The 15590-nt window shown below is 37.0% G+C and overlaps 1 protein-coding gene across 2 annotated transcripts in view; it reads right to left on the minus strand.

Moving 5' to 3' along the window:
• Positions 1–15590, minus strand: part of CPEB2 (cytoplasmic polyadenylation element binding protein 2) — a 54367-nt gene that overhangs the window by 2976 nt on the left and 35801 nt on the right. For both annotated transcript variants that reach the window (XM_038178360.2, XM_038178361.2), the window contains 5 exons: positions 14329–14418; positions 7344–7462; positions 6911–7025; positions 4920–5101; positions 1–990 (listed from right to left, as the gene is read on the minus strand). The exon at positions 1–990 is cut by the window's left edge and continues 2976 nt beyond it. In XM_038178360.2, the coding sequence (XP_038034288.2) occupies positions 763–990; positions 4920–5101; positions 6911–7025; positions 7344–7462; positions 14329–14418 (734 nt within the window). In that variant the 3' untranslated portion in view covers positions 1–762. The remainder of the gene's footprint in view (positions 991–4919; positions 5102–6910; positions 7026–7343; positions 7463–14328; positions 14419–15590) is intronic.

The raw sequence follows: 15590 nt of genomic DNA on the forward strand, positions 1-15590 counted from the left end.
TGCATATGGTTTATACAGGTAAGTAAACATGCAATTTTTTCACATTCTAAAACTATGGCAGTTTAAGCCATATTGTGCTGCCTGCATTTTATCTGTAATGCAGTGTGTCTTAAACGTTTCAATCCCGTATTAATAGGTGGCATTACACATAACACCTATATAGCAGCAAAGCTAATACAGCTTGTGATTAAAAATGTTTAAAAATAGCTAATAAATCAGATTATCTTGAGGTATTATTTCTTGCAAGTCAAAATGGAGAGCAAAAAATCAACCCTAATTTTTAGTTTATGTATACACTGAAAATAGCAACAACAATAAAAATAAGCTTTTTGTAGCAGACATATTCCATCTTCACTATTTTGCTACCTTTGGTAAATTACTGGGGCAGATCTTGAAGTTAAAAACCCATGTTTAGAAATAAGTGCACGCTTCACCCACTAAATATAGCAGCAGACTGTGTGCCCCTACGCAAAAACATTCTCATATCTAGTTTTAACTTTACATATAAAAATAACTTGGAGAAAATACAAAAAAACATTTTATTTTAACATGAAAATATCACAAAAATTAGTAAGCCTGAGATGTAGGGTTTTGGTGAAAAACAAGAGGCTTGTAGTGTTTTGGCTGCTGATAAAGATGCATGTATTGATAGCTGGGGTGAAAAGCAGAAGAATGCACTTATTTCTTCTGCATGTCAGTATCTTCAAACACAGTAAGCCACATGCACCCTTCTTTCCTTATGTAGATGCTGGTTCACCATGTTTAATTCCAGCGGAAGTGGATCTGACGTGGGCGGTCAGCCCCCTCCTTTACCAATGGCTTATGGAATTCACGTCCTGCACGGGAGTGGATATTTGCCCAACAAAACTCACAGTAATACTGCAGGCAAGTGACATTGGCACAAAAGAAAGGAGCAAACTTTCCACCACATCGTGCACCCTGGCATTCGTCACACATCTGGTCATCCAACACATATGGCTTTACCTCCACCTGTTGGAGTAAAACAGAAACAATTCCAGTTAATAGCTATTATTCCTGATTAAAGATATTTGAGTGTGTTCAGGTTTTTCTCCTTTGCCAGAAAAGAAAAAGTCTGAAATCAGCTACATTTATGTCTTTATTTAATTCACAGTTTTTTATTCTGTTTGCCATTTATCAGCTACTGATCTATCCACACCAGAAAACTAAACAGTTCAAGGTGGACCTACAGAAATACACTAAATATGTAATTAATGTCTGCGTCAGAACCTCCGCTTAATTTATTCTGGAAAGACACTCCTGGCAAATGATAAAATAGAAGTATGTGTAGAAAATAAATCAGCAAGTACAAAGCTCTCCAAACTAATCTCATCAGTTCCCAAATATAACCCAAAATGAAACCCAATTTTATGCTGTTTAGAAAATAATAAACATACAAGAATGTAATCATTATTACATTAATTTTTTTTTTAAAAAAAGCAAGAAGTCTCTGCATGCACTACCCTTGCATGCAAGTTAAAAGTACTTCCAGCAGACTGGAATATAGACCTTCTAGCACTCCTGTCCTCTGTAATTTCATTCCCAATTTCTAATACAGTCAATATATGGTCAGATTTGGAGCTTCAGATCTTGGTCATCTATTGCTTTCCCTTTTTATGGCTTTGAGCTGTATAGGAATTTGCATTCAACATGATTCTGAAAATATTTTTAAAAGACCATTTTGCATGTCTACAGACTGCTAGGAACACCTGTCTTACACAGCTTTTTTCCCAAACTCATCTGACTGCCAGAGTGGAAAAGTGGCAGGAGTCCAGTGGCAAATTTGCATTATGTCTCTGCATAACTGAACTGTTACAGACTGCGCTCAAACAGGAAGAAGAACTTCATAATAAAACACAAAATGAGTTGACTCCATTATTAAGGAATGTATTGTAGTCTTCCACATTTTCCTTACTCTTTTTTAAAGACAGTATTTTCTGACTTTTGTTGGTAAAGAGGTATTCCAGTTTATACTAAAACTCATCACTGTACAAGGATTTTACCTGAGATACTACTACTTGTTAAGAATCCTACACATAGACATTGAGTTTGTGTACCATACTCAGACAGAATGTTTGAAATAGAAAGAACTTCAAAATAAAGTGACATTTTTCTATTGTATTTCCAGAGCTACAAACTACAGCTACTCATCACCCAAATGTTTTGCAAAAGAATAGTCTTCACGTTCCTAGCTTCAGAAGTAGATGCATACTTGACATGTCAAGCAAATATCCGTCTGAAAAAAAGAGTGTGCTTCTTCCAACAGTATACATTCAGTACAAACTCTACTTATTACTTCACTATGATGACCTTCCTTATCAGAAGTTACTCAAACTTTCCAAAAACCAGCTACTTTATGCAGTAATTCTGACTGTGGTTCAAAATTGCTGAAAGCATGAAGCACCACGAATTGCACACTTTGGTGCATTGATACACCAAGTTTAGTATGAAGATGATTTCAAATGTATTAGATACATATTTTGGGGAATGGAAATATCACAAGAAGTGGATGTAGACTGCTGGCATATGAAAGTTAACAATGCTTAAAAGAATTGTTTGGACCTGAAACGCCAAATGAGTTTCAATGAAATGTTTGGAGATGAACTTTCATATATGATGGAACAGGATGAGGAGCACTTTGCTGAAGAAAAACATCTGTTAGAGAAACTAAACATAGCTGCATCAAAAGAACTGGAGAGAAGCTACAGAATACTTAGGTAGGGAAGAAGTTAAGATCACAGACAATGTCTGTAAAGTCACTGTGACAGTAAGTTTTCCTATTAAGGTAGGAAAAGGTATATGCTAAAAAATGCTATAAATACTTTCAACTGAAGCTCAGAAGGATAAATAGGGGCATTGCAAAAATTTAACAATGAAAAAATGACTTTTGCACAGATAAAAAAAAGTTATGAAAAAAATGTGGAAAGACAGCACATCTACAGAAACTGGATACAACTGGCAATAGAAAGGCTACCCTAAGGTGAAGTGTAAAATGGTCTGCCTCCAAGATTGTACTGAAACGTGTCATGCATTGCTTAACTGGCCAGCGTGTATTCGTATCTCAAACGAAGGCAGAACCTGAAGTAGGGTTGCCTCCTGCATTTGTAAAATGTTCTTTATATTAATGGACATAACAGAGCTATATAAACAGGTATATAAATAACAGGACTGAACATATGATTTAGATATAGAGAAAATCCTTTAAAAACTGCATTATTGAAAAACCTCTGGCAAGTGAAGAGAACAGTTCATAAACCCTCTCTATCATGATATGGTTTAGAGATAAATTTGATAAAATATTTAGATTTGGCCTTGCTGTATATTGCAAATAAAGCACCTCAGGGACAGCAGGCATTTTGAAGGAAGAAACATCAAGGAAGATAACAAAGATGCCTGAATTATGGAGCTTAAGGAACTAGTTGCTAAAAAAAATTAGTTTTCAAGAATTAGAAAAGGAACACTATAGAAACACCATGAATCCTTGAATCATAAGAATTAAAAAAGCAACTATGAGCATTTAGATAGTTACAGAGAAAGCCAAATCTGCAGATACTACTTATACGTGGGGTAGGGCCTGTTATTTTGGGGTGGGGCAGGGGTGTAATAGTGATTGAAGCTTAACTTCAAATATTTAATTGCTGTTTGCATAAATTAAGTATCATGGATACAACTCAAATTACGTGCTTATGAACTCTAATAACTCAGGGTAGATTCTATGTGTTTGTTTGTTTTTTAATTGTCCGTTTTCCAAGTGGCCTGCTGCAGATGCCTGCCGTTTTAATAACGGGCATTTTTCCTGTTACGGAACTAGTGAAAAGTTAGAACTAAAAACTAACAAAAGTCTGTACAGAACAAACACAGCTGTAAGTCACAAGAACACCAGCAGTCCCACCAGCAAAATATAGCCATCACATCTGGATCTGGAGACCATCCATGTTCAGACCTGCTCACCCTCTGGAAAGGATCATGCTTGGGGATTTCATCTCAGTAGGCAACTGGTACCCGAGACACCATGTAAAGGCTCCATTGCTCTGCCTATGTGAACGGAGAGAAGCCATACTCCACCTCCCTACAGCAGACTTTAGTTAACTGTACTACTTTCTTCTTCCTATGTCTTTGATCTGTAGAGGAGACTGGACCTTGAACTACTTACTCAATCCTTCCTCCTCTAAGGCTTTTTTTTTTTTTTTTTTTTAAACAGAACACCTATTAATACCACTGACTACCTCTGCAGCTCTTGACACCTGAACTAGTGACACTTCAAACTGACATAATTTAGATGTCAGTCTTCTTTGCTACTTTAATACTTCTAATTAAGAGCAACAAAGTGGACTAGTCTTCTTAGAAGTTAGTTTTACTTCAGCTAGCGATAGGCATCTATAGCAACCAGAAACACACATTGGTAAATACTCAAGGCACGCTTAAACAGAAAGGATAAGACATTTCACATATTAAGTGTCAAGTCTGATTGATTTTCCAAAGTGCTGAGCACTGATAATTATGGCTGAAATTAATGGCAGCTGCAAATCAGAGCTAGTCTGAAACCAACGAATAACAGAGTTTCCTACAAATGACAGAGGAATTATCACAGTATTTGGTTTCATTAGAATAAGGGATGGAAAAAGATTTTCAAATCCTTTGCCCACGCACAACAAAACCAGGAACTTCAGAATGGAAAGAACATATGGCCTAACATATGTCCAAGGAACAAACTGCTGCTTCGTGGAATGCGTGTTGTTTGTTCAGGGGCATTCGCGGTTTAACTCTTGGAACCTGTGGAGCTACAGGAATACTAAAAGAGATGTTGGAGCTGGCATAAAAGCCAATCAGAATGCAACATCACTGCACCCTGAGAGCTCTCAAATATCTAAAAACAAGCAAACAAATTTTGCGTAACTTACTCGTTTATCTATATCGCCATGCTGAAGTTGAACAAACCGAGCACTGATGGCAGCAATGTAACTCTGCTGATTGGAAAAAGCAACACGTCCAGCACCTTTTGGGTATTTCAGCTCAGGGTCAGTATCAATTCCTGCGTAACAAACTCCACCGTACAGACGGTCCATGATCATAGCCAATTCCACTATTAGGAAACAAAATAACATTCACTTAAATTGTTCCTACTGTACAAACTTTAAATAGTATGCTTGTATTTAAAAATAGTAGAAAAGTTAATTTTAGTAATTAATTCTGCAACAACTTATGTAACAGTAATAACAAGAAATAGAAAACCATATGAATTAAGTTTGAAATACTCAGCAGACAGATCTTTCATGCTGTGGCTACATACACCCAAGGAACAATGGAATTGAAAGAACTTGCAGTCCTTGATAACCTGGAACTGAAATTCCAGGGCAGTTTTCTTCAAGGGATTACAGCAAAAGACTTTTTGGGCAGGCATGGAATGCAAGCTGCGTAAAATAGATCCACATGCCACAAATTCCTTGGTCCTTGTTCTTTGGCTGTCCACATGCTCTATGTCCTCCTTGAATTTAAAGATGTAGTTAGCATCTTTTCAAGAGCCATGTAGAGCTTGATAATCTCCACAGCATGACACATCACAGAAACCCAAGTTCATAGAACCAAAATTCTCAAATTTCCCAAACAAATGTTTTACCAAATCTCTAGTATTAGTTTACACTGAATTCAGTTTTGCAATTCATTTAGGTGGAAAAGATTTTTTTCAGAATTAGTATCCTCTGTATTAGGATATAAAGTTGTCGGCAGCCATTGATTTTCAATATTTTTTCGAAAAGCCTGCTAAAGTTTTACTGCTTTTCTGAAGGCATGATTCTTATTTCACAGTGCCATAAAGGTTTCATTTTCACATATACAGGCAACTGTAAAGCTAAACATAAGAATGTGCCCATTAAATTTACCACAGACATTCGGCAAAGTAATCTTCAGTATTTGGACTGAATTTACAGAAAATTAATGTGTAGTTGGAATATACTGTTTATGCTCATGTACAGAGCTTGTAATACAGTCAAAGCTATAGTCTCAAAAGTGAAATAACAGAAAAGCTTTAGTATTGTGGGTCCAAGATATAAAAAAATAGAATTCTTTATACCCATCAAATTTGCGCTATCACTTCGTGATTTTCTCACACCTCCTATATGAAAGCTCATTTTTCTGTAAGAATACAACTTCGTACAAACTATGGAAGACTAATCAAGTCCAGAAGTCATTCTGAAAGAATCTGGGGTTTGAAATTCTGCATGCTGTGCTTCAACTTCCAACATTCACTTTAACCTACTTACTAGGAAGGCCTCCATAAAATACTGTAAAAATCTACTGCAGGCAATCTCACAAAGCAAACTGTCAAGGTTGCAGATCAACCATTTCACAGCTACAGAAATAACTAAATTTTCCTCCGTGCACTTCAACAGGAGACTAGAAAGAGTCCCACAATCTTGCATAGCGTTGTGACATAGCAACTGTGCTAGCTGTCTGAATTTCTTCCCTTTTCCCTTTATTTCTTACTCATTACCTATGTTTTTCCTTATCCATGTTAGCCACCTGAGAGTAGCAGAAGAGTAGCTGATGTACAATATCAAGTAAGTACAAGTAGAGCTCCACTCATGGAGCATGGTACAGATGTTTTCGCAGCATTATTTTAAATATAAAAAAATAGCACTTTTGCTAATAAGATGAATGTATTTTCTACAGCTTTAGATATGTAGCAGCTTCCAGTAAATCTAAAAGATGAACAGTAATTTTTAGGCAACACCAGATGAAAACAATTAATACTGTAGTATGGTTATAACTATCAAGGCAGTCTTTCATATCTACATACCTATAACTATCTATATGTATCTATATGCAATTATGCATGATTTGAATTATTTCCAATAATCTCCCACTTTTAAAAACAGTCACAATTCATACGCACCAGCTCTTAATGGTCGAGGGACTCCTCCAACAAAAATTGTTTTTCGAGGATCAAGTGGCTGGGAACCGTCCATCACAAAGTCACTATCACTTAGATTCCAGGGACGGATCTGAACCTATTAAATACGAATGGTATATTTATATGGTGCATTAAAGAAAATGGTGTGCTACCCTAAGTTTCACTACAATGTGGATATGTGTTCATCAGCCTATATAAACTGTTAACAATCAAATAATCTTATTAGTTGAGCATGTCCGGATGCTCTGTTTTAATCCTATTAATTCAAAACACTACAGTTTTAAAATCATGACTGTTCCAGATGTTGAGTGCTGCCAATGGTAGTTTGCTTTTGATTATTTTCGTCATTGTCATTTCAAATGCAGCTTTAGACAGATGGCAGCCATAGCCTGCAGGCCATCTACTGTTTACTTACTGGCTTGTCCTTGATAGTAGGACTGGAAACACATAGATAGAGCTTTCCATCTTCTTCAATGCAGGCGTCAATCAGTGCCTGGACAGAACTCTCTTCTTGGAACAGGAGGAATGCATAACCTGGGGTGAAGAGAAAATTAAAAAAAAAAAAAAGATCATTTTTTTCTCATCTTTTCTTAATCATCTTTGCCAGTGACTTCTCCAACCAAATGTGCTTACTCCAAGTGTAAAACAAAGTGAAATAAATTCTTTGATATTAGTCATCTTCTTCACCTATGCGCTAACTTGATATATCAGTAGAACTCCAGGCAAATACTCCTATCCTTAAAAAAAACACCTGTCAAAGGAGACTAATAATCAAATAAAAGCAAACACTTCTGCTCTAACATATACTGGAAGTTTATGCTGAGCATCATTCATTGGCAGCAACAGACATTGTACAATGAAAATCCGACTTGGCACAAAGAACTAATCTCTATTCTAGAGATTAGATCAAAGTACTTTGTTACATAAGTGACCCAGCAAGCCTCCTAAACACTACAAAAATAGGAATGAAAATGCGTATTTAATGCTACAGTAAAAACAGTCAGCCAAGCAAAGAACCTCACACATTAGAATGTTTTAATGGCTACAGTATAATGATACATACAAAATGTGTTGCTTTACAGGTGCCCTGCAGTGCAATTAGGGTTGTATACAAAAATGGACTTTAAAAGGACCATAAATCCTCATTTTTTTCTGATGTTACTAGCAAGCGTGGAATTTTCACATGAGTTATGTTTTATTACTTGGATGGAAAAATAAATGCTGAAGCACCTGCTCTAGAATGGACTTGGCAAGAGGGAGCGTGGCTGCTTTACCAAGCCTTCTGGAAATGATGCTGATTTTCTGAGAGGCACTGCTTAATCCCTGGCAATTCCATACTGCAAACAGCTTAGGTCAAGGCAAAACCAGAGTAGGGTGCATCGTGATGAGCATTAATGAATCCATGTGTTAAGATGAATATAAAGTCAGAGAAACTAATGTACAACTAATTATAAATAATATGGGAGGAAAAGTAGGATTTAAATAAAAAGCTGCAAAGGCGTATGCTGGTGTTTCTAAACCCACACCTGATTCTCTTATCCCTCATATCATGGTCCCACCACAGCTGCCTACAAGGGACACATGATGAGGCTGTGTGTATGCTATACTTTTGTGTAAATCTTAGCTGGTTTCTTGAACCAGCTTCTGCATGGAATCTTTGAGCTCTGGTTGAAGCATTTCCCAGTGAAATCCACTGTCATTAAAAAATATTATTCAGCAATGAAAAATCTGTTTAAATTAAGCTTAACCAGTAATTACTTAGACTCAAAATCTCTGTTTAATGCGGATAACTTTCCGTATTTATCTTGCAATTTAAAATTCACATATTGCCCATGTAAAACTCACTCACTGAATCAGGGTGTGTGCAGACTGGCACAGGTAAGTGATACCAGACCCACATAACTCTCCTTGCTTGTGCAGAAGCCAAGTAAACACATTCCTGTTTGAATGGAGAGCCAGGACAAGAGCGATGGGAGCACAAAAACTTGATTAACCAAGGTGAGGGTTGAACGGACATCATACAAAGACTCGCAGCCATCAGTGCACAAAATAATTTGCTGGGAGCTGATTTTTCATCACTCTTTATCCTAAAGCATATCAAGGTTACTGCCATATAACTCCTGACACATAAATATAGTCCGTGTCCCCAGACGACCTACATCTGCATGTCTAAAGCTATTAATATGCTTAGCTGCGGGCTTGTGAAGAGATAGACAATTCCAACAGCAACTTGATGAGGGAACAGTTATGATTACTACATCCTACCACACCTGAAATAAAAGCAAGGAAAGCAAAACCAGAACTATACACTGTTTCCTCAACACTATCTGCAAAACAAGCCTGTGTTATCCCCATTTAATTTTAAGCACCAGAGAAACCTGTGTTGTTCTATTCCCCTTTTGAAGACATGGAGAAACCTGGCACAGCCTGCAGTACCAAACTGGTCTGGCTGTGGTTTTGCAGCACAGCTCTTGTCCTTCGATGACTTAAAAGCCATTTTAGTTTGCCCCAAAGTACAGCCTTGAAGGAAATAACTAGTTCTCTTGGTGAAGAAACCTGGCTATAGAATATAATTTGCTCCAGGTCCAGCATTTATAGACACACACAGCCAATGCCTCCCAGTGAAGGCAGGCTAGGCTCGCACAGTCTGCATACAAACCACTCTTTGTCACTTGCCCTGTACCAGGGCACATTTCCGGGCACAGATCAATTATACGTTAGCCAGACTTCTGCAAAGAACACCACAGATGCCCAGACATCCAGGCTCTCTATTAATTAACTAGAAAGAGCTTGCAAAGGGAAATTACACTCTTAGGTACTTCATTTAGGTATCATAAATTAGGAAATTAGGACTCTTCTTCCTACAGCTACCAGATGCCAACGACTCTATGGCACAAACTTAACTCTCACCTCTTTCTGCTTTCTTATCATATGTCTTTATTGAATTATTTTTCTTCCAACATCTGTAACTCACAAACTACTGTGTATGTTAAAAGTCTGCATATAGGTACAATGAGAAGGGTTTGTAGTAGTACATAACTACAATTACTATGTGGGATAGGAACTGTGAAACATGGTAGGGAGGTAGGGTGAAGAGTAAGAGGTACTTTACCATAGAACTGCTTAACTCTCTAGTTCCTTATTTTTCTGGTGTACCACATCTGCCATATAACTAACAGCTTCATATCCAGTGGCAACGTAAGGCTGTTTACAACGGAAAAGAAAAGCTACTCTAATCGGATTCTTTGAAGGAAGCAGCTTCATGCCTTTGGGTCATGTGTACACCGACAGTAGCAGGTCACGATCAGGTATTACTTGCAGAGACCGATTGTAGGGTTTGTACATGGTTTGCAAGTGAAAAGTATTGGATGAAGCAAGTCTTATAAAAATGTCGTGTTCGTGTGTACCAGCATGTATGTCTTTTGTGGCAGACAAAGTTCTGGTAACCCCTGTTAGTGTTAGACTAACTGATGACTACATTCCTCTGCATTTTGCTGGAAGTGTTACTAATACTGCTGCTTCCAAAGGGAACAGGTAGGGGTGACTTTGATAATGTCATCTGCAGAAAATTACCTCAAAGAACAGAGAAATATTTCTGGAGACTATAACTGGCTGTAGAACAACATTCCCTAGTATCTGCAGATACTGGAAATAGAAAACCCATCAGAAAAAAACTGAAGAATCCTAGCTGTATTACCAAATGTGTTCTTAAGAATTAGAACAAAATAAAACAAACAGCAGCATGGCACTGTCCATATGAGCCAGCAAAGCTGTATGTTGTTTTATAGTTGGGTCCTATTGTTCCAACAGACTGTCCCCAGAGGAGAGCTAATGGCCTTAGTGCCAGTGCAATTCCTGCCCACAGGGTGCCGGTGCCATAGCTCAAAACAGCAAAAATCAGCGCAAGCTACAGGTTCATACTAACAAGTACATTTGATGATGGGAACAACTCACATTTGCGAAGATACGTGAATTCTAATCTACTCCTATTTAAAGAGATCTCATCACCATATTAATTAATCTTTAAAGCATAAATATTTTATGCAGTTTAGTCATCTCTGATTGAGAATTAGCTCCAAATTACACTTGAAGAAAGTGCAAACTGACACAGTTGCAATGCAGCTATTAGCAAAGGCACCTTCCAAGAAGGGGATGGTGATGCAGGATTCACGTCAATATCCAAACCCCAATTTCCATATTTCTACAGCCACTGCAGAAAGCTCCTCCTCTCACCAGCAGAGACCAAGTTAATGCAGTCAGGGGTGTCTGGGCAGTGACTCAGCTGACTGAGTAGGACACGGAGGTGTCGGGCATGATTTATCCCTGCAGTACTTTGCCTAACCTCCAGCTGCTGCTCCCCAGCGGCATGGGGCTTCAGTAGGTACCTCTCCACATTTGCCAGCCCCGTGTAAATCTTTCCAATATCCTCAGTTTGGGTAAATGAATCGAGCACAATGTGCTTATGTTACAGTGACCTGAATAGCCCTCTATACTCCAGTGACTCTATTGGCAAGATTCCCATTGATTAAAGGAAGCTCAGACACTAATCACACATGAAGACACCTACAGCTACTAGCCTGAATACATGGCTCAATCCTACCCAGGGACATTGAATAAGCTGATACCAAGTTCGGCAGAACACAGATGGACCTAGGGTTTTTTTCCTTAAACTAGAAACAGAACATTTTCAACCTATTTTTTTTTCAGTCAGTTGTAAATTAGCAGTTCATAACCTTGAATAAATGAAGCTACCACATGACTACTGGGAGAGAATGCAATGGGAACACCCAGATAATTAGAAAAAGCTGGAGTTACTCTTTCTTTAGAACACATTATCCTTCGTGTTATATAGACTGTAAATAGTACAGAACACACGAACAACTAACTGGTCCTACTTTGAAAGGCCTTCTTTGGATCAGCATATCCTCAAGGCACCGCGTGGTTGTGAGCTTCATTACCGTGAGAACAGAGTCCTCACCTCAGCAGGTCGCTTTGAACACGTGTGAGGTTTCATAAAACAGTGTATTTGCCAACTCACCAATAACAGGAGTTATGATAAACAATGACAAGGTAGATGGGGAGGAATTCCTGATTACAGCTGGCAGATCGCTTACTGACTTTGTACTTTGATCTCAACATAATCATTTTTTTTTCTGCTTCACAAAGGAGTTTCCTTCTAAAGTTAGTGTGAAGTGTTTTAAATTCCTGCTTTCTTCAGGCCCAATTTTGTGGTGAACCAATACAAAACGTAATTAGTTAAGAAAAGACAGTTGGTGTTTCTCAGGAGGCAGCCAGCCTTGACAGATCAGTACACTTTTTGTATTTCTTCAAGCAAAGAAATACTTATTATTAACTTGGCCTTCCCTCAGGACTTTCCATAAGCAGAGAGCCTGGAAGGAAGCACAGCTTGGAAAACTTAACAAGAATATTAAAAAAAAAAAAAAGCAAAACAAACAAATAAAAAAACAGGCTGCATCTCTTCACCACAGAGAATACTATTGCGTAGAATAGCCCAGAACCAGATAATGCTGAGATGTCTTTGGAGAGTAATACTATTTCAAATACCTAACGAGACTGGACAAAAATAGATATACATTGGATTAGCTCCATGCAGGGTAATAAACTAGTCACTGAAGATTAAAAGTGCAAAAAAATTGAAGTCCTTCTGCTAATATATGTTGCTTATATTGGTAATTACTGGTCAGGCTCAAATATTTCTTAGCATTTAGCCTATTTTTATCAGTTTTAGACATCTTATTAAATATATATACACAGTCCTTGCCTGAACAAGTAACACTCAAATATGTAAGACAAATTTCTATGATATTTTATAGCAAAATAATCACAGTTCCTATCTGGTGCAGTGAAAGAACCAGATATAAACACAGTTCAACAGTTAATAGTAAATTATATTTCCAGTGTAGCTACAAAGAGAAACCTACGCTGTATTTTAAATGTGCCAGGCTACTGTCACATTACAAAGCGATGCTGAATACTGTAGTAAACTGATAATTAGACTCGAGTTTTAATTGTTATCAAATTTCAAATAAGGATCAGTTAATCAGGTGAAATCAACGCTTTGTATGCGTTTCTGAATTAATTACATGAAGAGAGTAATTTTAATTAAATAAGCTTTAATCTACATTCTCTGCTTTTAAGAAGGTCCGCTTAGAATATACATAAATATATATATTTACTATGGTAATAATACATTTTCCAGCTATACAAAGAGCTTTTTTAAACCAGGAAGTCTGGAAACGTATCCTTAAGATGTTCAAATTCTGGGACAGGACTATCTCCTTGGAAATTATTGCCAGAACTCATTCCTTTCAGTGAAGAATGTATTAGACCTTTCCTTTTCGATATATTGATCAAAGACTCTGTGAGTTGCCTCTCCCTCAGTTCCTCTAGAATTTCTCTTGGTAAATTATGAAAGGAGCTGTACTCCTTAGGATAGTTAAATTTAGTTAGACAGTAGTTTTGTGTATCAGGCTGACAATCAAAAAAGCCAAAGTCTCTTTGTCTTTGAATTTCCATATGGTGTTCATAATAACTATTCAAGTACTTTCAATTCCTTTCCTAACTCTTCAGATGACGATGTGAGAAAATATTCCTGTCTTTTTGGCAGCATTGATGATCAGATAAATAACTGAAGAATCAGTTTATAAAGGCATTGTATGCCCATATTCATTACTTCCAAGGAAGGAAGGAATGGCTGCATTTGCTACAAAATGAATAACCTCTGGATCAGATTTTTGCATTTATTTTATATGTACTAATACGTGAGCATACCTGTACAGAGATAAACTAGATAAATTTAGATTACTTAAATGTACAGAATAGCTTGTTGAACATTGAGATTAGATTTTGAATATTACTCAAAGAGCAATACTAAAAATAGCTAAAATCACTATTTACCTAATTCTCAATAAAGATAATTAGCATTTCAATAGGAGGTTCACATCTTAAAATTGAAATAAACATAAAACTGAATATTTGGATAATATACTCAAATATGTCCTGAATACTGTCTGTAACTTTATACAAAAAAAATTAATCTAAGATTTAGTGTTAAAATTTGATCAAATTTCAGTTTTAGGAATTAGAAATGCAAATACAGACCTTAGAATTAATGACACATACAACTATATTATGCTGATCTAATATTTGGGAAATGAGAATACGGGAGCTTCTTCAGTGGACCTGCACTGAACAAGGCATAGCACTAAAACAATTCTATTTTATACTTGGTATGTAAAGGAGCCTTGTCTGAACACGCACTAAGACTGTAGAATTAACTGTTCACAGGGATTGCATTATACCCTTTGGAAAAAGATGAGATAGTTTCCCAGATTAAGAATTACACTCAATGACTGGTCAACACCTTCCAACTCTCTTACCTTTTGGTGGAAAATAGGACTTGCTTTCTGCTTTGTGAGGCCAGTCTACTACCAAAGGCCCAAATCGTCTGAAGCTAGCAGTAATTTCATCTGAAAAGAGGCACAACAGTTGAAATTAAAATCAGCGACATAACTAAATGAAGAAGTATTATCAAGTGATCTTCGTTTCTAGCAAAGGTTGACATTTCATGGAAAAAGAGAAGCAAAAAACGTAAATAGAAACATCTTCTAAGTGTTAATATTTACACAAAATGTTTCTGGTGATTTTACGCTTACTTTTTGTTTTTTTTTTTTAATTGCTCAGCAACAGCTGATTTCAGAAGGATGTGGACAAGTGAAGGCAGTGGTGAAAACTGGTGTATTACCTTTTTATATTCAGGATTTGGTTTGAATACAATCAAAATAACTTGTTTAGTGATCTACATTCCAGACCTTTGTAGGCAGATATTCAGATAATAAGTACCATGATCAGCACGATAGTTTCCAGCAGATACTGTGCACTGAAACTTAAAATCATCTACTTCGCAATGCTTCTAATATAACCATGAACAGGCCTGTTGCGGGATCTACTACGCCCCTGCATGATGTCTTTCTACACCAGCTGCTGCTTCCTGTCACTGCCTGCAAGAACCTTAGTCATGAGAAAAAATAACAGGACCCTAAACTCGACAAGAGCAGTAACTCAGCAAACACAAATATACTCTATTTGTTTCGGTTGCATCCTGTCATCAGCATATAAACAGGAAAGAAAGAAAAGGTATCTCCATGTGTCTGTGTTTAGCATTTGTATTAAAAGCAACAGTGCACTTTTGAGTTTGAAGCTGAAGTGTACCAAAAAGCTGAAGTATATTAAAAGAAATAATTTAGTACGTTTCCGGAGAGCATTGTCATGAAGATGAAACCAAAATACGGTCTCCCCATGCCTGAAAGATAATTAACCACAGTCAGCTTACTTGGTATGCAAGTTAGTCTAGGATTACAACGAACCTTGTAAACGGACTTCTGTTTACATTACAAAGCTAGCACACAATTTACAGTTATCTGCACAGGAGAAACCTAGTATTATACAGCATGATTACTTCAAATCAGCACTATTATACAAAGCAATTCCAATTGCATCACATAATAATCTGGACTTCCGTGGTATCTTCTGTATTCAATGCATTACACAGGGCTTTGCCACTTGACCTTCCTCTGCCCTAGTTTCTCTGTTTCGGAACAGGAATAATATTAACTTTTCTAAACCACTTCTGAGATGCTCA

The sequence above is a fragment of the Anas platyrhynchos genome, chromosome 4, assembly GCF_047663525.1.
Source record: "Anas platyrhynchos isolate ZD024472 breed Pekin duck chromosome 4, IASCAAS_PekinDuck_T2T, whole genome shotgun sequence".
NCBI classification, from domain to species: Eukaryota; Metazoa; Chordata; class Aves; order Anseriformes; family Anatidae; genus Anas; species Anas platyrhynchos.